Source organism: Bos javanicus, chromosome 5, assembly GCF_032452875.1.
Source record: "Bos javanicus breed banteng chromosome 5, ARS-OSU_banteng_1.0, whole genome shotgun sequence".
Lineage (NCBI taxonomy): Eukaryota > Metazoa > Chordata > Mammalia > Artiodactyla > Bovidae > Bos > Bos javanicus.
In genome coordinates, this window is record NC_083872.1 from 94,104,249 (window position 1) to 94,127,544 (window position 23,296).

The 23,296-nt window shown below is 37.4% G+C and overlaps 1 protein-coding gene across 1 annotated transcript in view; it reads left to right on the top strand.

Moving 5' to 3' along the window:
• The first annotated feature begins 1,385 nt into the window (after positions 1-1,385).
• Positions 1,386-23,296, top strand: part of SLC15A5 (solute carrier family 15 member 5) — a 95,745-nt gene continuing 73,834 nt past the window's right edge. The window contains 3 exon segments of the mRNA XM_061417734.1: positions 1,386-1,798; positions 4,331-4,555; positions 16,176-16,345. Coding sequence (XP_061273718.1) covers positions 1,440-1,798; positions 4,331-4,555; positions 16,176-16,345 — 754 coding nt within the window. The 5' untranslated portion in view covers positions 1,386-1,439.

Here is a 23,296-nt window from a genome sequence, read left to right on the forward strand (position 1 = left end):
TTGTGGAGAAACAGCGAAACGGCCATCTTAGACCTGTGCTGATCTCCCTTGGCCAGTAGAAAGCCCCACCAGGATCTCGTGGAATAGAAGGAAGTCATTCCTCAAAGGTAAGGAGGACCACACTTTGGGGTTTGCCCTACACAATCCCAGGGTGTACCTGTTTTTCAGGAATAACTATAAATAGCATCACTTTCGCTCACAAATATGTGTAAGTTTGGATAAGAAATTGCATGATTACTCCACACAAAGGAAAAACAAGGCATTGTTAACCAAAGGGGGAGAAGCAGTGCTGAGCTGGTGAAGATAGCCACCATCCCAATCAGACCCTTAGAGGAGGCCGACACAAAGAGTTTTGCACCCAATCTCTCAGGTCAAAGAATCACAGTCAGAAGTCTTTGTCAGTCTTCAGCTTTCGACTCCAATATGAAAATAACATTTCTGTACTCACCCCCTATGTTTTGAATTATTATGACTTTGACCCAATAATTCTACTCCCTTGTCTTCCTATGTCCTTCTGCTAAACTCCTAACTGTTAAAATGTTATCTTTTTACTGCTGCTTTTTTAGCTTAATTTGTGCTCTCCTGCTTTCCAAAATAGAATGTTAACATCCATTCACCCAGCTGGAGGGTCAGGGTGATACCAGAGTCGATATTCCCCAAAGCATGTGTAGGATAGCTGCTGTACCCCTCTTGCTGACTAATAATGAATCAAATAGCGCCTTTTCATTCTGATTTCCTCTGAGAGACTGTTCTACAAGCATGGGGTCAACTTAAAGGAACACGGTTTTTGTTTAAAAATTTCTCCTTTCATTAGTGCACTTAAATTACTTTCTTGCAAACTCTGCTTGTTACCTAAATGTACTAGCACTTTTGTTACCTAATTAGCTTTCTTATCAGAATTCCAACCAAAAATAACAAGAAATGTAATAATGATAAGGTATCCTGCCCCCTCCAAACAGATTTCCTTTCGCGCTTTATCTCTAGGTACTGTTCTGGCTTGTTTTAATTAAAGTATCAGAAATTATTAGACTCAAATTATTTCTTGATCTAGTGCTCAAATTCTCCTGAAAAACTGCTTCTTCTGCCTCCGTATTTAAACCTTTATCAGTGTGAGGCAGATGAGTTTCCACATGTATGAAACTGGATTCATGTAATTCAGTATAAATTTTAGAGGAAAAGCCTAATTTAGCCTCTAAGTAATTAGACAAACAAATCGGATTTGGCCACACTGAGCTACTATGGTTTAAATACTCATGTCTCTTCTCAGGTTCTCTTGGATCATCAAAATGAACATTAAGGTGCAAAAAAAGCCTTATGAAATTTAGCATGGAGTTGTGAAATTCAAAGCAAAGATCTTATTTATTTTTTCATAAGAGGGATGGGGGCAAAAATCACCAAGTTCAAACCACTAACTTAAGTAGTATTCAAGGAGGGTAGTCATGTCTGTTACAGGCTTTAAAAACACCGATGAGAGGGTGCCTTTAAATCCCAGCATTGAGAAGGAGAAAACCATAAGACATATTGGTTATTTGTTTTCCTCATACTCTGTGAAAAAAATTCAGGTTGGAATCTGTTTACTTCTAGTAGAGCTGTGTGAGAGGTTCACTTTCTTTGAAGTCGTCTGCAATACGATTCCCTTCTGTACTGTCAAGCTTGGTTATGGCAATTACCAGGCCGCCATTTTGAACTTGTGTCTTATTGGAGCGTCAATCCTTACCCGGGTGTTTGCAGGTTGGCTTGCTGATGTCTGCCTAGGAAGAAACAAGCTGGTCCATATTTGCTTATTTCTGCATTTTCTAGGTGAGTGTCCATTTCTGACTGGATTGTTTTACAACTTATTTTAGTGGATTTTTATTAGAATATTTGATTTACATTATTCCCACCTTGTTTTTAGCATAAAGTGTAATAAATGAGCCTAGAATGTTGTTTCAATTTATTTTATTCTCTGTATAATTTGAGGGATACTAGTAAGTGTGTATGTATGTATGTGTGTCTCTGTGTGTTAGAAGTTGCTTTGATACCTTTATCATTGCATTGATTATATTTTATATTAATTATCTCTTCAAATGTCTGTCTTCTGTAGAATGCCCTCCTTTCCCCCCTTCCTATCACAAGCGCAAATTTGTGACAAATTCTGTGTGAAATGTGATGTTTATTTGCTTCACAATTAAAATGAAATGTGCTAAAAAGGTGTTTTGAAGTTCATGTAGAATAACTGAGAAACATTTTCATGAAAAAAATGATCTTTTAATTAGCCATATAGTAATTAAGATTGCATTTGATACATGATTTCCATGTTATGAGCTATGGTTACCTGCTAAAAAAATGAGTGAATTTAGCACTATCCTGTGCTACTTTACATAACAAAAAAAGAAATATATCCTTAAAATTTTGGGAGCAAAGTGATTGCAAGCAATATTGGTAAAATATCAAGTTTGTTTGATAAGGTATAGAGACCAAGTTGATGAACAGTTTAGAAATTTAGACTGTGAAGTTCAACATGGTCTTCTAGACACAAAGGAGTTACTGAAGATGAGATGAACACGTTTGGGAAATCTTCCAATAAACAATCACAGTGAGAGGTTAGAGAAAACAGAAAATCTCTGGATGCTGGTCTAGTTGATGGAGAAGTATCAATTCAGGAAAGAGCATAAAACAACAACAACAAAAAACCTCATCGACTAAATAAGAGCACAAATATGAGGGAAGGACAGAAATTAACTCCAAGTTCTGAGCTGAGAAACTTAGGAAGGTAGTTCATCAAAACCAACCAGTGCAGCAGAAATGCAGTTTTGGGTGAGAGGGAAGATGATGAGGAAGTGATGGGTAGCAGATACTCAGCCTATGTACATTTATATCAGATGGCCAAGTACCATTCACTAAATCGATCAGCGTGTGATTCAAACTTGTAAACTGCTTCAGTTCTGTGAAACATAAACTAAGTCACTGCATGGCAAATATTCATTCACCATTCCACAAATGTTTCTCATTGACTACTAGGCATTGTTCCAGATTCTGGAATGTAATAGAGAAGAAGGCAGTCTCTTTTCTTATGAAGCTAACTTTCTCAAATGGGACACGAGAAAATCAAGAAATAGCTATTTTGTTGGGTGGTAATGCACAATGATGAAAAATAAAGCTGGGGGAGTGGACAGGACAGACTAGATAGTGACAAGCCTGCTCTTCTGTATCAGGGAATATTTTCTGATGAGGAGGCATTTAAGCATGATTTACTCTTTTTTACTTGGTAACAGACTACATAACAGTGTACATATACATCAGTGCCAATCACCTTGGCAGATAAGATCATCTATATCATTTTTCTAGATTCCACATGTATGTGTTGATATACAGTATTTGTTTCTCTCTTTCTGACTTACTTCACCCTGTATGATAGTCTCTAGGTTCATATGTGCCTCTACAAATGACCCAACTTCATTCCTTTTTATGGCTGAGTAATACTTCATTGTATATTGTGTACCACATGTTCTTTATCCGTTCCTCTGTTGATGGACATCAGGAAATTAAAAAAAACAGGGGGTATATGTATATGTATGTGTAGATGTAGAGCTGATTCACTTTGCTATACAGTGGAAACTAACACAATATTGTAAAGTAACTATACTCCAACAAAAAATTTAAAAAAGAAAAATATAAGCAATTCACGTTAAAAAAAAAAAAAAGTTTTCTTTAACAGGCTTCTGAGTTGCTTAAGATCATAGCGTTTTCTGTCTCTATTGATTAAGAACAAATAACCGTTGTGAAAGATGGTTTTCTCTGAGGCGTGGGAGTGCAGACATCTTTATTATCTCACATCAGGTGTTTCTGAATTGTTTTAATTTTGTTTAAATGGACTTGATTTGTTCTCCCCCAAACCCTTCTCCCATACGGGCTACCACATAACACTGAGCAGAGTTGCATGTGCCGTACAATAGGTCCTTGTTGATTATCTGTTTTAAACATAGCAGTGTGTGTATATGTATGGCTGAGTCCCTTTGCTATTCACCTAAAACTATCAGAACATTGTTAATCGGTTATACTCCAATACAAAATAAAAAGTTCCTCCCAAATGGACATGATTTGTTTATATATTCTGAGAGGTGGTTTGAGTTTGAGGGAAAAATAAACTAGGACTCTGGATTCATTAAAAACACATATTGAGGGAAATATTTACTTTTAGGAAAATTATATTGCCTCCAGAATTGCCATGATTAATATTTTAATAAGACTATCACAAGACGAGGCTACATTCAGAAGAAAAACTTTATTTCTGGTGTGCTTTGGTGAGTCAGTGGTCTATGCGTATTTATTTCTCTTTTTCTCCAACTACGGGCACTGCTTTATTATCTGTGGCTGCCTTTCCCTTGGAGGATTTCTACGTGGGCACTCACCATCTGATTAACAAAGTACCCAAAAAAGAGCAGACAAGGCTGCTTCACGTAGCACTGTTGGCCGTCTGCCTCGGCACAGGAGGAATCAGAGCTGTAGTCTGTCCATTGGGTGCTTACAGCCTTCAGGAGTGTGGATCCCGGAAACAAACATCCCTTTTTAACTGGTAAGTAGAGCTAGCTAGGAGAGAAAACAGGCTTATAACATCCTTTTCCCTTTGTGCATTTCTCATTGTTTGCTCTCTGGGTCCATTTTGATGGCAGTCATTCAGCCTTTGCCATTGATTGGGCTGGGTGACAGTGAGATAAGACCTGTGACAGTGATTAAGCCAGTAGTCCCAGGAGCCTATGAGTCAGGTATAGACCAATACAGCTTAATGGCACCTTCTTGAAACACATCGATGAATTTGTCCTCCACATAAACAAGTGTGAGATGGTGTGTCGTATTGAATAGAAGATGGTTTTGGAGCCAAACAGGCCTTGGTGGAAATCTCAGCTCTACACAATTGCCTGATCTTAGTAATGTCATTTATTCTTTATGAGTTTAACCATTTCTGAAGGGTTATCATAATACCTCTTCTTGGATTTTCTTAGAAGTAATAATATGTATATTGCTGGTAGAGAACATGGCACATAGCAGTAATCAATAACTTGTTTTTCTTAGTTATGTCTACATTGTAATAGACTAATTCGGCAGGGATTATAAATTCAGCAAGAAGATGAGAAGGATGGAAGAAGAATTTTACTTCTTAAATATCCATTAAAGCATCAACCAACATCTCTATTTCACATTCACTCCACCCCCAGCACCTGACAGAATTTCTAGTCCATAGAAATCAAACCACATTTCTATGAGTCTTTCTCTCCCAGTGAGTTCTTTTACAGTGTTATGTGTTTCTAAAGAACCAATTTTAATTATCAAATGCAAATTCAAGAAAAAAATTGAAATTTTGATCTTAAGAAAATGTAGTTCAACACTTAGTAGAGAACTTTGTTGTTATTGTCATTCATTAATGGATATCAGATATATCTGAGATATGTTGTCTTTCTTCCTCTTCTCTGTGAAATGAGTTAGCAACATTTTTCTAAAATATTGCGTTTTCCACCAGTGTTAGCAATAGATAAAAGCAAAGCAGAAATAGGATCAGACAAAATGTCTAAAGAGAACTCATATTTAAAGCATTAAATGAAAAAATTATAATAAATATTATTTAGGTATTATTACATGTAGCTATCTGAGACATTTCCTTTTTTCTTTCTGTCTTTCTTTCTTCCTTCCTTTTCTTTTCCCCACCCTCCTGCCATATTATATTAATATTACAAAGCACTCAGGCCTATTTTGGATTAAGTCCAGACGAAAGAGAATAATGCTATTTTACCAAAGGTGGAAGGAACTCTACTTCTTACAGCAAATTCTGCCTCCTTGACCTGCCCAAAGGAGAAAGAAAAATCTTTCTTTTTTATTCTATTCGGAGGTTTTAATCCTTAATTAGCAACATCATTTTGATTAAATAAGACTCTGGAGGATTAAGACTAGAGAGCAATCAGTTGTTCTGAAAGATAGCTCTGGAGAATTTATTGTACTGTGGTCTTAGTCATTCAGAATTGTGTTTAATCAAAGTGACATTTCTCAGCGTTGATTACAAAGGAGACATTATATGAATGAAATATTTCCTCAGGGAAACGGAGGGGACACCCAATGGGTTTGTGCTTTAGGACATTGGAAAGGGGGATGAGGAATAGGGTGAAAATGAATTTCTGGAGCCAGGCCACATTTAAGATGAACACCTTTAGATTGGGTTACTTATTATTTTCTGATTTCATTAAAATCTCCAATAAAGGGATCATGCAACATTTTTTTTAAATTAAGGGTTCTGAGAAAGGGATATAAAGAATCAGAATGTTATTCTTTAACATGATGAAAGACTGTAGAAATAATAAGCTCCTTGAAGGCTGAAGATGGTTGTTTTTCCTTTCTCAGTTCAAATACTAAACTATGGAAAAACTTTTATGAACAGCTGCTTGTTGCAGTTTATAGAAATGAATGTTCATTCTATTCTTGTACATACTGCAGGGGTTGGTGGCAAGATGGATAGAACCCCTGCTGGGCAGCCAGGCAGCCGGCGGGAACCCGGCTGTGTCACTTAGGTGTTTTAGGTTTTCAGCAAGTTTCTTCACCTCTCAAAGCCCCGGGTCCCTCAGCCACAGAATGTGGATGCTTTGGAGGGCTGTTGTGGAGTTTTTATGCAAAGTACCAGGGCACATTATAGGTTTTCAAATCAGGGTAGCTATGACCAATGTTATTCAATGACGAATAAGTCATCAGCTAAAGTCATTGTCCAACTTCTGGGAAAGAGGAAGGCCATTTAGGAGAAGGTCATCTTTAAAATGAGCCGTTCCTTGATTTATCATCTATTTCTTCAAGTCAAAAATGCCCCTAGAAATGACAAACGTAGTTAATATAATGAATTTCAGTAGTGGCTTTTGAAAAAGCAACATACCACTTGAATCCATAACCACTTGAAGGTTGCATCCAGTTCCGGTTTCAGCACAGATGTCAGATGTTCATAGTTACGGGACCCTTAATGAGATGTGTCATTGCATCTCTACCACCTAACGATCATGTGAAATAGTGTAGACTGGAAGTCTCAGGCACTGAAAGCACCACTTCCGAGTGGAGCTGCCAAATGTAGGTGAGAAAACCTCTCCCAGCCAACATCACCATCTGGTACTGGATTATCCTCAAATATGTACCTCATTGAAAGAATAAAGCTAAGCTCCCTGAAATCAAGAGGCACAGTAATCTGCCAACTTCTGCTCGTGCCATCACCCAGAACTGAACCTGGCTCTTTCAGTATTTTCCAAACGCTGAGGTGTACAATTAAGAGTTACCATACTGGAGATCATATGAGTAAATACACCTGTGCAGAATCTTTTCCGGAAGCAAACTGAATGGTGAATAATTAAGTCTGTTCATGACCGTAATTTTAAATCCTACCACAGTTAAACTTAAATCTTGCTCCCTCACGTCTCTACTTTGGGTTTCCCTGGTGGCTCAGATGGTACAGAATCTGTCCACAATGCAAGAGACCTAGGTTCTATCTCTGGGTTGGGAAGATCCCCTGGAGAAGGGAATAGCAGCCCACTCCAGTATTCTTGCCTGGAGAATTCCATGGACAGAGAAGCCTGGTGGGCTACAGTTTATGAGATCGCAAAGAGTCGGACATGACTGAGCGACTAACACTCACTCATATCTTTGCTTACTTCACGTGATAATTTGCATCCCGTCTGCATATCATAGCCTGTTGTGAACCAGTTACCAGAGTGAATTCTACATGCTGTAAAGGCTCAAATAGGATATTGGTAAATTTCTTGTAAAAGTCTAGAGACTGAATTATTCCATCCCTGAAATTTTGATTATCTGGTACTCAGTTTGACTCTACATAATATATGTCTCCTACTAAACTGTTCTGATTTAAAATACTTGCTCAGATTTAATATTTTTTATCTTAGGAAAATACTAGAGGTAAAAAATCATTATCCCACAGCCTTTTTTTTCAAACCTGTTGTAATATTTTACTAAAGTATTGTCTGAGAGAAAGTGAAAGTTAGTCACTTAGTTGTGTCTGACTCTTTGTAACCCCATGGACTGTAGCCCACCAGACTCTTCTGTCCATGGGATTCTCCAGGCAAGAATACTGGAGTGGGTTGCCATTCCCTTCTCCAGGGCATCTTCCCAACCCAGGGATCAAACCTGGGTCTCCTGCATTTCAGGTGGATTCTTTACCAGCTAAGCCACCAGGGAGTATTAGAGTATTGTCTGAAAGAAGTGATTCTCAAACCTAGATGTCCAGGAAAGCTTAAAAATACTGATGCCTGGACCCTGCCACCAGAAATTCTGATCATGTTAATTTGAGGTGGGAACCAGAGGCTTTTTTTTAAAGCTGCCTAAGTAGTCAGGTTTGAGAACCACTGCTCTCAAGCAGTGTTGCCTGATTTTAAGAATCATTTGAGGATTTTGTTAAAAAATGTTCCCCATAACTCTACTTAATGCAGTGTGATGACTTGAATGGAAAGGAAATTCAAAAGGGAGAGGGTATATGTATGTGTATGGTTGATTCATTTTGCAGTACAGTAGTAATTAACACAACATTGTAAAGTAATGATATGCCAATAAAAATTAATTAAAAAACAAAACAAACAAACAAAAAACATTGCCCATGTCCCTACCTCCAACTTCTCAGATCAGAATTTCCTGGGAGCATAGCTGGGGAATGTGCATTTTTACCAAGTGCTTCAGAATTTTGAAAAGAGTTCGAGAGACTTAAGAAAAGAGAATTCCACACATGGTCTGGAAATAGAGCTAAACACTAATGGAAGCACTTATTTTGTACGAAGATGCTTCAGAAAATTTTGATGATTCATATCAGTTTTTCTTTACCACTCCAGAAATCTACCTGATTGAGAAATCCTACCTAATCCTTTAGGAGAAAAACAAAATATGAAATTACACAATTCTGCAATGGTAAAATCATAATTTACAAGATACATTTCAGCTAACAAAATCAAAACAGTTCTTGGCATAGTCTTATTAGAACTCATTTCTTATTAGTACTCACTAACATGGACATAACTCTTTTTATTGCTTTGCTTTATTGTGCTTCACAGGGAATAGAATTTTTAAGTTCATAAATTTATAAATTTTTATGAATTGTAAATTTTGTAAAATTTACAAATTGCAAGTTAATGACAGCCTTGTGTGTAGCAAGTCTATTGGTGCCGTTTTTTCCAACAGGCTTTGCTGACTTTGTGTCTCTGAAGCATCTGATAATTCTCACAGTATGTAAACTTCATTATTATTATTTTATTTATTATGGTGATCTGTGATCAGTGATCCTTGATGTTACTACCACCATGCACTCAAGGCTCAGATGATGGTTAGTATTATTTAGCAATAAAATATTTTTAAATTAAGGTAAGCATATTATTTTTTTAGGCATAATGCTATAGCACATTCAACGCATTATAGCGCAGTATAAACATAACTTTTATATACACTGGAAAACCAAAAAGTTTTTGCAACTTCATGCCCCCTGTTATATCTTGGTGGTCTGAAACCAGACCCATAGTATTGATATCTTCAAGGTATGCTTGCACTCAGAATATCTTCTAAGTTGAATACTGAGGAATAGCTTGTAAACTATTAAACTATTAAAAAACCACTAGACCTTCCAAAATTCTATTTGCCTGGGCTCCAGCCAAGTTTAACAAATGTGCCCACTCAACGTAGTAACAACAGGCACCTCCTCTGTTATCTTTGCCAAAATTGTCAGCATTCAGAAAACACTCAGAATTTCTCTCTGACATACAATGATAAACTAAAAAATATTGAGAAAAAGGAAAAAAAAAAAAGAAATTTCTTACATTTCTTACTGATCCTGCAGCCTCCCACTTTTTCTTAAGGCCTGTGTGGTGGCTCTTAACCTGTAGGTGCGTCAATAGTGACTTACTATCATCAATAAACATGCAGTGGTTCAAAGATCTTAAACTCAGAAAATGAGAAAATGATACACCTTTTTTTAAAAAAAGCAACAGAGTAAATTTGAAGACCTAGTGGGCTTTATCAGGTCATTCATGAATTGGGGAGCATCTCTTCTAACAACCAGAATGGTGCTTTGAGGGGTTGTACGAAATGGAAGCCTTTTGTAGGAAGAAGGATAGGGCATGGGAGCTATTAGAAAAAGAAAAGAAAGCATTATTTTTGGGTCAGGATATCTTCTTTTGGGAGTGGGTATTGGGAAGGGAATGGCAACGGTTGTACCACATAGATTGCTGCTTTTTCTCCTGAGGGATGGAGAGGTTCACAAGACAGATGACTTCATTGATGCTGACCAGAAAATTCCAGACTGGTTGATTACATTTCTGGGGAGGCTCAAAACTTCAAGTAAGTCATGTATCTAAGTCTAGGTTTGGTATCATGGACTTTAGCCCAAGTGACATTATTTTGGGCCTGGTTTTCTCTTCAACAGCATTAACAACTGTTAAAATTGGGATGTTGACAGAAGAAAGGGAAATAAAGACAGAAGGGGAATGAGAGCAAGTTAGAAGAGTGAGAGGCAGGGAGAGCAAAGACAGAGAATGAAGCAGTCCCCTGAATTTCTTAATTAAAAATAAACCTTTTATTTAAATTTTGCTGCCTGTCCACCAAAATTAATGATCTTCTTTTATTAAGCTGTCTTTTCTTTAATAGCATTGTTGAAAAATACTTATAGATGAAAAGTAGGAAAAAATTATATAAATGAATTTATTTACAAAACAAAAACAGACTCACTAATTTTGGAAACAAACTTATGGTTCAAGAGAAGAAACTTAGCAGGGAGGGATAAATTAGGAGCTTGGGATGAACACACAGATACTACTATATTACTATTGTTTAATTGTTCAGTCGTGTCCTATTCTTCTGCAGTCCCATGGACTGTAGCCCTCCAGGCTCCTCTGTTCATGGGATTTCCCAAGCAAGAATACTGGAGTGGGTTGCCATTTCCTTCTCCAGGGGATCTCCCTGACCCAAGGCTCGAATCTGGATCCTGCATTGGCAGGTGGGTTCTTTAACACTGAGCCACCTGGGAAGCCCACAGAACTATATTTATATAATAGATAATCAACAAGGACCTATTGTACAGCATGGGGAACTCTACTCAGTATTCTGTAATAACCCAATATGGGAAAAGAATCTGAAAAATAATGAATATATGTACTATTTAACTGATTCACTATGCTGTATACTTGAAACCAACACAAACATTGTTAATCAACTATACTCCAATAATTTTAAGTAGAAACTGCAAAACTTCCTCTGGTCTCTCTTTCTCCAAGTTCATGTCAGCTAGGTTATTCTTTGAAGTATTTCAGTGGGCCAGTGGTCATGCTAAAAGAAGCAGTGGCTGACAACAGCTGCTGCTGCTGCTAAGTCACTTCAGTCGTGTCCAACTCTGTGTGACCCCATAGACGGCAGCCCACCAGGCTGCACCATCCCTGGGATTCTCCAGACAAGAACACTGGAGTGGGTTGCCATTTCCTTCTCCAATGCATGAAAGTGAAAAGTGAAAGGGAAGTCGCTCAGTCATGTCCAACTCTTCGCGACCCCATGGACTGCAGCCCACCAGGCTCCTCCGCCCATGGGCTTTGCCAGGCAAGAGTACTGGCATGGGGTGCCATCGCTTTCTCCGATTGACAACAGCATCCACTATGAAATCAGCGCCCCACTGTTACATTGACTCTTCTAAACAGTTCAATTTTAACCCATTGAAGAGCCACAAATCCAGGTGAAGAGCCACCATAATCCTGGTGAATTATCTCAGTATCATTCCATGAAGAATAACATATTCTCTCTGAACTCTTAAAATTATCCACTAAGACTTGGGAGACCTGGAAGTTTTCCTCCCCTCTTTCATTATGTTCTCAAGTAGGATGGAAAGCCCATTTCAAACTGTTTCTCTTATAATCACTTAAAATAAGTCTGAAGCATGTCAAAATTGGTCAGTCTAAAAAATGACAAAACATTTGAGTGACTTTAAAAATTATTACTAAATATGTTTGTTAGCCATCTGTATGTCTTCTTTGGAGAAATGTCTATTTAGTTCTTTGGCCCATTTTTTGATTGGGTCATTTATTTTTCTGGAGTTGAGCTGTAGGAGTTGCTTCTATATTTTTGAGATTAGTTGTTTGTCAGTTGCTTCATTTGCTATTATTTTCTCCCATTCTGAAGGCTGTCTTTTCACCTTGCTGATAGTTTCCTTTGATGTGCAGAAGCTTTTAAGGTTAATTAGGTCCCATTTGTTTATTTTTGCTTTTATTTCCGATATTCTGGGAGGTGGGTCATAGAGGATCCTGCTGTGATGTATGTCAGAGAGTGTTTTGCCTATGTTCTCCTCTAGGAGTTTTATAGTTTCTGGTCTTATGTTTAGATCTTTAATCCATTTTGAGTTTATTTTTGTGTATGGTGTTAGAAAGTGTTCTAGTTTCATTCTTTTACAAGTGGTTGACCAGTTTTCCCAGCACCACTTGTTAAAGAGATTGTCTTTAATCCATTGTATATTCTTGCCTCCTTTGTCAAAGATAAGGTGTCCATATGTGCGTGGATTTATCTCTGGGCTTTCTATAGATCTATATTTCTGTCTTTGTGCCAGTACCATACTGTCTTGATAACTGTGGCTTTGTAGTAGAGCCTGAAGTCAGGTAGGTTGATTCCTCCAGTTCCATTCTTCTTTCTCAAGATCGCTTTGGTTATTCGAGGTTAGATGGCTAACAAACACATGAAAAGATGCTCAACATCACTCATTATCAGAGAAATGCAAATCAAGACCACTATGAGGTACCATTTCACACCAGTCAGAATGGCTGCGATCCAAAAGTCTACAAATAATAAATGTTGGAGAGGGTGTGGAGAAAAGGGAACCCTCTTACACTGTTGGTGGGAATGCAAAGTAGTACAGCCACTATGGAGAACAGTGGGGAGATTCCTTAAAAAACTGGAAATAGAACTGCCTTATGATCCAGCAATCCCACTACTGGGCATACACACTGAGGAAACCAGAAGGGAAAGAGACACGTGTACCCCAATGTTCATCGCAGCACTGTTTATAATAGCCAGGACATGGAAGCAACCTAGATGTCCATCAGCAGATGAATGGATAAGAAAGCTGTGGTACATATACACAATGGAGTATTACTCAGCCATTAAAAAGAATTCATTTGAATCAGTTTTAATGAGGTGGATGAAACTGGAGCCTATTATACAGAGTGAAGTAAGCCAGAAGGAAAAACACCAATACAGTATACTAACACATATATATGGAATTTAGAAAGATGATAACAATAACCCTGTGTATGAGACAGCAAAAGAGACACTGATGTATGGAACAGTCTTATGGACTCTGTGGGAGAGGGAGAGGGTGGGAAGATTTGCGAGAATGACATTGAAACATGTAAAATATCATGTATGAAACGAGATGCCAGTCCAGGTTCAATGCATGATACTGGATGCTTGGGGCTAGTGCACTGGGATGACCCAGAGGGATGGTATGGGGAGGGAGGAGGAAGGAGGGTTCAGGATGGGGAGCACATGTATACCTGTGATGGATTCATTTTGATATTTGGCAAAACTAATACAATTATGTAAAGTTTAAAAATAAAATAAAATAAATTTAAAAAATTAAAATTATTACTAAATAAATTATGGCTAATTTTAAAAATTATTAATCCCAAAAGGTTTGCTAAATTTTGCAGCAATAAGGTTTTTCCCCTTTATTTGTATTCAACACTGTGGAATCATGAAGACCAAAAAAAAAAATTACCATTTATATATACTCCCAATTATTTGCAGTTCCCAGTCTGTGTTTAAAAGTAGACTAAAGAAACATATTTTTACTGCTGCTTTCAATTTTCCTTAATCACTAGTATTTATTTTGCTTTAGTGCTTTGCTCTCTGACTTTCTGTGCGAGAGGTGCTTTATATATTCAATTTGCTAGTGAGCTATGAGATGAAAGGAGTCTTAATGGTGAGTTTGAAGACTGTGGATTTTTATTTCTTTTATTTTTTTTACCGTTGATACATATATAATTTTACCCTTATTATCTATGGCTTGTCCTGTCCATGGATCAACAAAGACATATATAAAACGTGATTGTACTAGGCAATTCTTTTAGAAAATTACACAATCAAGTAGGTCGGGTGACATTTGTTAAAATACACTTAGTACTTTATGTGAAATCTCTTCCTATACAGAGATATTCAGCACTATAATTCTTTGGTTTATAACTATATTTCACAAGATGTAAGTCTTGGAAGAATTGTAATTTTCCTTGACCCTCTTTAAAGTAATTCCGTTTACATTCCCCAGTGGTGTACTGAAGAGTCTCAGGGAGTCCTCATGGATTTCTCTGCAATACTTAGCATTTGAAACAGGGTTTCTTAAAAATTAAAAGGACTATAATATTGCTTGCAGCTCCAGCTTCTCTTTGTTATTACCAGCCACAGTTCAAGTGTCCGGCTTGAAGAAGCATTAAAGATGACCTGAGGTAGAGCCAAGGGACTCTATCCCATTGTCCTAGAAAATTCTAACTTTGTACCTCCCCTGCATGGTGGTACATAAATCACTATTAGTAGATTATAGTCAGTCAGCTTGCTGGGCATGACCATGCTTGACATTTGATTACTTTTCCAGGTCAATTATGGAGAGTAGATGTTCAAGATTTTGAATGGGGTGGTCATTTCATGGGTGCATATATATTCAAAACTTAACTTGACAAGATGACATTGGTCAGACCACCATATGACCAATTTTAAGATGACTCTCAGACTCACTGTACTGTTTCTATATGTACCCCTCTTCTTCTGCCAATAAAAGCTCTTGACCACTGATTGTCAGTAGAGGGGAGTCAGCCTTTGGACAGGAGTCTGCTCTCCCCCTTCCCTGGTTGTCGTGTCCGGGGTCTTTGTGACCCCATGGACTTAGCTTGCCAGACTCCTCTGTCTATGGGAATTCCCAGGCAAGAATACTGGAGTGGGTTGCCGTTTCCATCTCCAGGTAATCTTCCCTACCCAGGGATCAAACCCAGGTCTCCTGCACTGCAGGCAGATTCTTTACCAACTGAGCTAGCAGGGAAGCCCCCTGCCCTAGTTGCTGGCACCCAAAACAAAGCAATTTTTCCTTTCTACCAACTTTGTCTCTTTATTGGCTTTTGAGCAGTAAGCAACCAGACCCTGCTTAATAAGTATGTACTTAATAAGAAAGCTAATAAACAAAGATGCAGATGGCCAACAGGCATATGAAAAGATGCTCAACATATCTAATCATCAAGGAAATGCAAATCAAAACCACAATGAGATATTAATATTACTTCACACCCATCAGAACATCTATCATCAAACAGAACACAAATAACAAATGTTGGTAGGGATGTGGAAGAAAGGGAACTCTTGTGCACTATGGGTGGGAATGTAAATTGGTACAGCCACTGTGGAAAACAGCATGGAGGTTTCTCAAAAAATCAAAAATAGAACTACCATATAACCCAGCAATTCCACTTCTGGGTAGATATATCTGAAAAAAAAAAAAAAAAAAACCAAACCACTAATTTTGAAAAGAATCATGCACCCCAATATTCATAGAAACATTATTTACAGTTTCCAAGTTATAGAAACAGCCTGTGTCCATCAACAGATGAATGAATAAAGGAGATGTGGTATATACATACAATGGAATACTACTTGGCATAAAAAAGAAAGAAATTTTGCCATTTGCAGCAACATGGATGGAATTGGAGGGTATTCTGTCAAGTGAAATAAGTCAGATAGAGAAAGACAAATACTGTATGATTTCACTTATATATAGAATCTAAAAAATGCAAAACTAGTGAATATGACAAAAGAGAAGCAGACTCACAGATGCAGAGAATGAACTAGTGGTTATGGGGCGGGGGAATATAGAGGCTGGGGGAGTGGGACATACAGACTGTTGTATGTAAGATAGCCTACAAGGAGGTATTTGTACAACATGGGGAATAGAGCCACTGTTTTGTAACAACTATAGATGGAGAATAACCTTGAAAATTTTTATAAAAATTTAAAAAATGGAATTTGAAAAAAGAAAGCTAATAAACAATATTTGCAAAATCTAGCTTGCCTCATATGCTACTACTTTATAGCTTATGTTTATTAAAAGAATTAGCAATTATTATATGAAGTTACTCAATGGCAATTTTATTTTTGTTTTTGATTCCCACGTTTTATTGAATCATGAACCTGAATGCAACTGTGGTCTTTCTGGGAATATCTTATATCCAATACTCAGGGGCCTGAGCCCTGGTTTTACTTATTCCTTTTATGTCTACACTTATGGCTCTGATAACTCTTTATATGATGCACTATAACCTGATTTACCAGCCAGAAAAATGTAAGTAAATCTCACTTTACATTTTTTTGTTTGTTTGTTTTTATGGTTTTCTTGATGCATCTTCTTCCTCTTAGGTTCCCTATAATTTCACTTTCAACTCACAGAATTTATAGAGTCTGTCACTTACTTCATAAACAAAAGTAGAAAAAAATCATATATGATCCCTTCTATCTAGCTCTCAGCTTCAACAATTCTCAGTTCATTTCTACTCACTTTTTCCCCATCCCTATTGGTAGTTCTGAAGCAAGAACTAAATATCACAGTGCTTCATATGTGTGTGTATAAAAAGAAGCTATTTATATCCTCAATACTTTAAAAATATAATCACAATGTCATTAACGCACACAGAGAATTTCTTAAGATGATCAAGTATCTGTTAAAAAATCTGTTTCCCTTTTAAAATCTGTTTATTTTGTTTTGTTTTATAATTTATTCAAATGAAATCCAAATAAGGCCCATATATTCCAAATGGCAGCTATGTCCCTTAAACCATATATATTCCCACTTCATTTCTATTTCTCTCCTTTCTATATTTTTTTCCTTAAGAAATCTGAACATTTCACATAATCTGAATTTTGCTGATTTCATCCATTTAATGTCATCCAAAAGGTTTTCCCTTTTTATTTCCCCTAAAATGTCTGACAGACATAGATCCTTGATCAGATTCAGATTTTTCATTTTTGGCAAAATTCCTTCACAGATGGTGTTAGGTACCTCACACTGTCTCATTATCTGCTTTTGCAGGGTCAATACCCATTGTTAATTTTTGTCTAAATCTATGATCCCATTGGGGGTTGCAGGTTGGTGATATTTTATATTTCTTCCTCTTTTATTAGCTGAAATATATTCTCAATAATTATTTCATTACACAGAAGTAGTTTGTGTAAGAAAAAAAAGATAAATGTCTAATTCTTTCCCTTTAATTTTAGATTTTCAAATTAATGAGGTGAACTTCAGTGTCTTCCAAAGATGATCTATTAGTTGTTTTTAACCTATTGTTAAAAACAACTAACAGGTCATCTATTAGTGACCCTGTGGACTGGACTGTAGCCCACCAGTCTTCTCTGTCCACAGGATTCACCCAGCAAGAATACTGGAGTGGGTTGCCATGCCCTCCTCCAGGGGATCCTCCCAACCCAGGAACTGAACCCGCATCTCCTATGTCTCCTGAATTGGCAAGGTGGGTTCTTTACCACTAGTGTCACCTGGGAAGCCCATAGATTCCATATATATGCATTACTATATAATATTTCTGTCTTACTTCACTCTTTATAATAGGCTTCAGGTTCATCCACTGCATTAGAACTGACTCAAATTCATATCTTCTTGTAGCTGAGTAATAGTCCACTTTATATATGTACTACAGTTTCTTCATCCATTCATGTGTCGATGGACATCTAGGCTGCTTCCATGGTCTACTGCTGTAAGTAGTGCTGTGATGAACAGCACTACAAGGTTGCTGTTGTTCAGTTGCTAAGTCATGTCAGACTCTTTGTGACCCTGTGGACTGTAGCCCACCAGGCTCCTCTGTCCATGGGATTTCCCAGGCAAGAATACTAGAGTGAGTTGCCATTTCCTTCTCCAGGAGATCGTCCCAACCCAGGGATTGAACCCACACCTCCTGCATTTCAGGTGGATTCTTTGCCCTTGAGCCACTGGTAGAGCCCTTCCACGCACAAGACTTTTGTCTTTTTGCTTTGTCTTTTGCATAGTTTATGTTTGAAATAAAATTTACCTATCTTCTTTATGTTTCTAGATTTTGAACTTTGGTGAAAAAGTTTTCCTCACTCCCAGATTATAAAAGAATTCATTCATATTTCTTTTGGTATATATATATATATATATATATATATATATATATATATATATATTTACCTTTATATCTGTGACCCATTTGGAAATTGTATTAGAATAAGTTTTAAGAGTGAACTCAATTTTATCTTTTTCCATATGACTGTCATATTATCCGGCCTCTTATTAAAAAGTGTATTTTTCCCACTGCTTTGAGATGCCACCTTCCTGTATACCACCACTTGCATTTCTGTAATTTCTGTTCTCTTCCTTTTATCAGTCACTCTCTTCATATTATCTCTCTTGTTTAAAAAAACTCTGATCTTAATTTCTAACATATTTTACTTTCAGTGGTACCTTCACTGTTACCCCTACTTATACCCCTTATCTATACAACTACCACTAATAGCAATGCAAGAAGTTATATTTTTAAAAATTAAGCACATTCACCACTGGTACTTCCTTTCACCCCATATCAGTGAAGTGGGCAAGAAGGGCACAGGGTTTCCTTTTACAGACTATACTCCATGGGCTTTGTTTCTGCTCTTGCACCATCCCGAGCTTTACTTTTCCACCTAGCACGTTGTGTTGAAATGATCTATTTCTGAATACAGTTAAAAATTCATGTGTCAGTTTGGCAGAAACCAACACAATACTATAAAGCAATTTTCCTCCAATTAAAAATCAGTGAAAGTCGCTCAGTCGTGTCCGACTCTGTGAACCCATGGACTATACAGTCTATGGAACTCTCCAGGCCAGAATACTGAAGTGGGTAGCGTTTTCCTTTCCCAAGGGATCTTCCCAACCCAGGGATCAAACCCAGGTCTCTGGCACTTCAGGCAGATTCTTTACCAGGTGAACCACAAGGGAAGCCCTCAATTAAAAATAAATACATTTAATTATAAAAGAAAATTCCTGTGTCGTATACATACTTGGAATATAGTAAATGTTCAGCATTTATTATTGTTAAACTGAATGCAGAAGATGAGACATAATTGAATTTAATGAGTTGCCAAGACGTCACAGGCAATGGCTGATGTGGAACCAGAACCCAGATCTTACTTTTCTCAGGCTAGAGCTTGTTTTTTTTACACTACGTACTGAGGCAGTGAGACAGGGGAAACATTACCCTGGAAGTCTCTGCCTTGTTTCTCAGAGCTCTGTGTTCTGTCAGTCACAGCTGGGCAGTACACAGCCTCCTGCCAGTCTGTGGAATGGGTTCATTATGCAAAAAGATGTCTGAGAGATCCTCTCAGCCCCAAAAGGCAAAAAAGAGGAAAATGTAAAGGAAGTATAAACTTTTGTCAAAAGACCACTTTGGCATATTCTGGAGTATGTAACTGTCAAGTAATTCTGCTTTTGTGAATGTGTTAGTCACTCAGTCAAGTCTGACTGTTTGCAACACATGGACTGCAGCCTACCAGGCTCTTATGTCCATGGAATTTTCCAGGCAAGAATACTGGAGCAGGTTGCCATTTCCTACTCCAGGGCTTCTTCCCAAGCCAAGGATCAAACCTGGGTCTCCTGCCTTGCAGGCAGATTCTTTACTTACTAAGCCAACAGGGAAGCTTATACATAATTTTTACATTCAGATTTTCTAAATAACTATTCAGCATCCAACCATTTGCTTCCTAATCTCCTATTGGAAAGTATATATTCATCTGAATAAAGAACTACAGTTCTTCATGTAATACAAATTTGATCAGCTCGGTTTACTGCCAGACTACTGTAGTTCATATGCTATATATTTTAACATGTGATAAGGTAACCTTTCTTTGGCCAGTTACAAGAAAAAATTGTATTCATTGCAGGTAAAGTTACAAAATGTTCACCAGCGGTTTACTTTACATAATACTCTATAAAATGAATATTTTGGAGTTGTTTTGCTTTGTTTTGTTTTATTTTTCAAAGTTATATAATCACCCAACTATGGTGAAGTAAAACTCTGTCTTCCCTTTAGAAAAGTATATCATCCTTATTTTGGCTTCTTCCTCTCTGATGACTAAATTGGAACTTCCTCAAAGCTGTAATTCAAAGCCATAGGTGACCTTAAAGAAATGATTTTTTATATGCTACCTTTTATTTTAAGGTAACTTTTCAAATGTGGACCATGCATTCCATTATGTTTAGCTGTCAAGCACAGTCTTCATTTGCATTTCTTCCCACTGCTGTAATTTTGAGAACTGGCAGGTGACCAAAGAAGAAGAAGAAGGAAAAAAAGTGCATCTACCATCTAGAGTGCAATGTAGGATTTTTTATTATAATTAAGTAGCATAGATATTCATGATTAGATCAAGGTCAGAGGAGCAGACCATCAGAGCCAAGGACTTAAAGGTACAAAGAATTAAAAAATTGCTTTCTAAAGTTTTTTTTTTTTTAATAGTAATGGTTACCATCTTTTAAGTTTGGCAATAAACATTTAAAATAGCTCATCTGTTTTATTTTAAAATGTGCACACTGGTGTGTTTGCCATGCACATTTAAACTGGAGCTTGAAGTTTCAGTTGCATTTTCATTTCAGGTTTTTTTTCCAGTTTCCCGTTTCTGCTCCTGGTGTAGAAAAGCAATTTGAGGATTATAATGACAATGGATTTTTCTAAAGGCTGAGTCTACACGACACACAATATTATTTGTACAGAAGGCTTGAGTTTCCTATTAAGCCTAATAGATTAATCCAAGAATGTGGTATGATGTTTAGGTACAGATGTTTTCAGTGGGACTTCCCTCCTGACACTCAGGGATAGTTACAGTTTAAATGGATAATGGATGCTCCCTCTGCATAGACAGATGACAGCATAGTTCCTTTTTCTGCCTCCTTACCGGCTCCCTCTCAGTCCACCTTATCAATTAGGTTTATTACTTCCTCTTTCCTCTGACTAACAGTCCATCTAGTTCATTGTCCACTCTTTCTCCTTGGCCACCTTTTCTCATTCTTATAGTCTCCTAATGGAGTTGTTGTTGTTCGGTCACTCAGTTATGTCCAACTCTTTTTAACCCCATGGACTGCAGCATTCCAGGTTTCCCTGTCCTTTACTATCTCTCAAAGTTTGCTCAAACTTATGTCCATGGATGCCATCCAACCATCTCGTCCTCTGTTGTCCCCTTCTCTTCCTGCCCTCCGTCTTTCCCAGCATCAGGGTCTTGAGTCAGCTCCTCACATCAGATGGCCAAAGTATTGGAACAGAGCCCTGGAATTTATTCCAGGACCCCATTCTTCTCTCTTTACCCTCTTTCCTTAAGTGACCCACACCAAACACTCCATCTCATTTAACGTCTCCTCATCTTGAAACTCACATTCCTGACTTCCTATTCACCATTTTCATTTGGTTATCTAGGGGTCATCTCAAATTTAAGGTGACCAAACCTCAACTCTTAATTCATCCAACTGCAAATGTGCTTGCCTTTTCCATCTTCATGTAAGGGGAATAGAAGTAGAATCTTCAAATCTTCTCATTTCTTCACCCTCTCCCCATGTCAAAATATCCTGTTGATTCTTCAACAACACTTCTCATTCTTTTTTTAACTTTTTATTTTATATTGAAGTATAGGTGATCAGGTGATAGGTAATTAACAATGTTGTGTTACAGATGTACAGTGAAGTGCTTTAGTTGTACATGTATCTATTCTTTTTCAAATTCTTTTCCCATTTAGGTAGTTATACAATATTGAGTAGAGTTCCCTGTGCTGTACAGTAGGTCTTTGTTGGTTATCCACTTTAAATATAGCAGTGTGTACATTATATGTGATGAAAACTCAGCCATTAAGAAGACTGAAATAATGCCATTTATGGCAGCATGGATGGCCTCAGTGATTGTCAGTATATACTGAGTGAAATAAATCAGAAGAGAAAGACAAATATCATAATGGTATCACCTATATGAATCTAAAAAAAGATACAAATGAACTTATTTATAAAACTGAAACAGACTAATAAACTTAGAGAGTGAATTTATGGTTCCCAGGGAGGCAGGATTGAGGAGGGGCATAGTTAGGGGTTTGGCATTAATAAAACTGAAACAGATTTATAAACTTAGTGAATTTATGGTTCCCAGGGAGGCAGGATTGGGGAGGGGTATAGTTAGGGGTTTGGCATTGACATGTAAACACATCCCATTCAGTTCATTTCTCTTCTTCCTGGTCTCTGGTCAAGTCATCACTACCTGTTAACCGTCTTCCATCTTTGTCTCTTATTCCGTAAAATCCATTATGCATGCAACTATCAGAGCTCCAGAGTAACTTTTTTAAAACCTACATCATATCTTATGTCCACTCTGTGTAAAATTTCTTAAAGGTTTCTCATAACATGAAAAATAAACTCCAGGTTCCTTACTTTGGCCTGTAAAATCTGACCCTGACCAGTTCTTAGACCTTATTTCCTTCCATCATTCTGAACTACAGCTTCATTGACCTTTACTGTTTCTGAGCTTCTCCCAGCTAATTTCTACTTCATGACATGCTTGGTATATGCTTCCTCTGGGTCATTTTGCCTATTTCCAATCTATTCAACTCTCAATTCAAATTTCAACTCTTTAGGTGTTGTCTACACCCTACCCCAGGCTTCCCAGGTAGAGCAGTGGTATAGAATCCACTTGTCAATGGAAGAGACACTGGAGATGAAGGTTTGACTCTTGGGTTGAAAAGATGTCCTGGAGTAGGAAATGGCAAATCACTCCAGTATTCTTGCCTAGGAAATGCCATGAATGGAAGAGCTTGGCAGTCTACAGTCATGGGATCACAAAGAGTCTGACATGACTGAGCATGGACATGCACACCTTATTTCTACAGTTTCTATCTTATCACTTCACTTTGTTTTCATCATTGAACTCACCTAATATTTCCCAGCTTGTTTAGTGTCTTCTCAGGGACCTACAGATCTTCTTCACTACTATATTCTTAAGGACCATAAAAGTTACTGGAACATAGTAGGTATGTAATAAAATATGTTGAATGAATGAATGAATGTTGGCATTCATATTTGTTGGGCATCACTTATGCACAATCACTGCAGATAGTGATTGCAGCCATGAAATTAAAAGACACTTACTCCTTGGAAGGAAAGTTATGACCAACCTAGATAGTATATTCAAAAGCAGAGACATTACTTTGCCAACAAAGGTCTGTCTAGTCAAGGCTATGGTTTTTCCAGTGGTCATGTATGGAT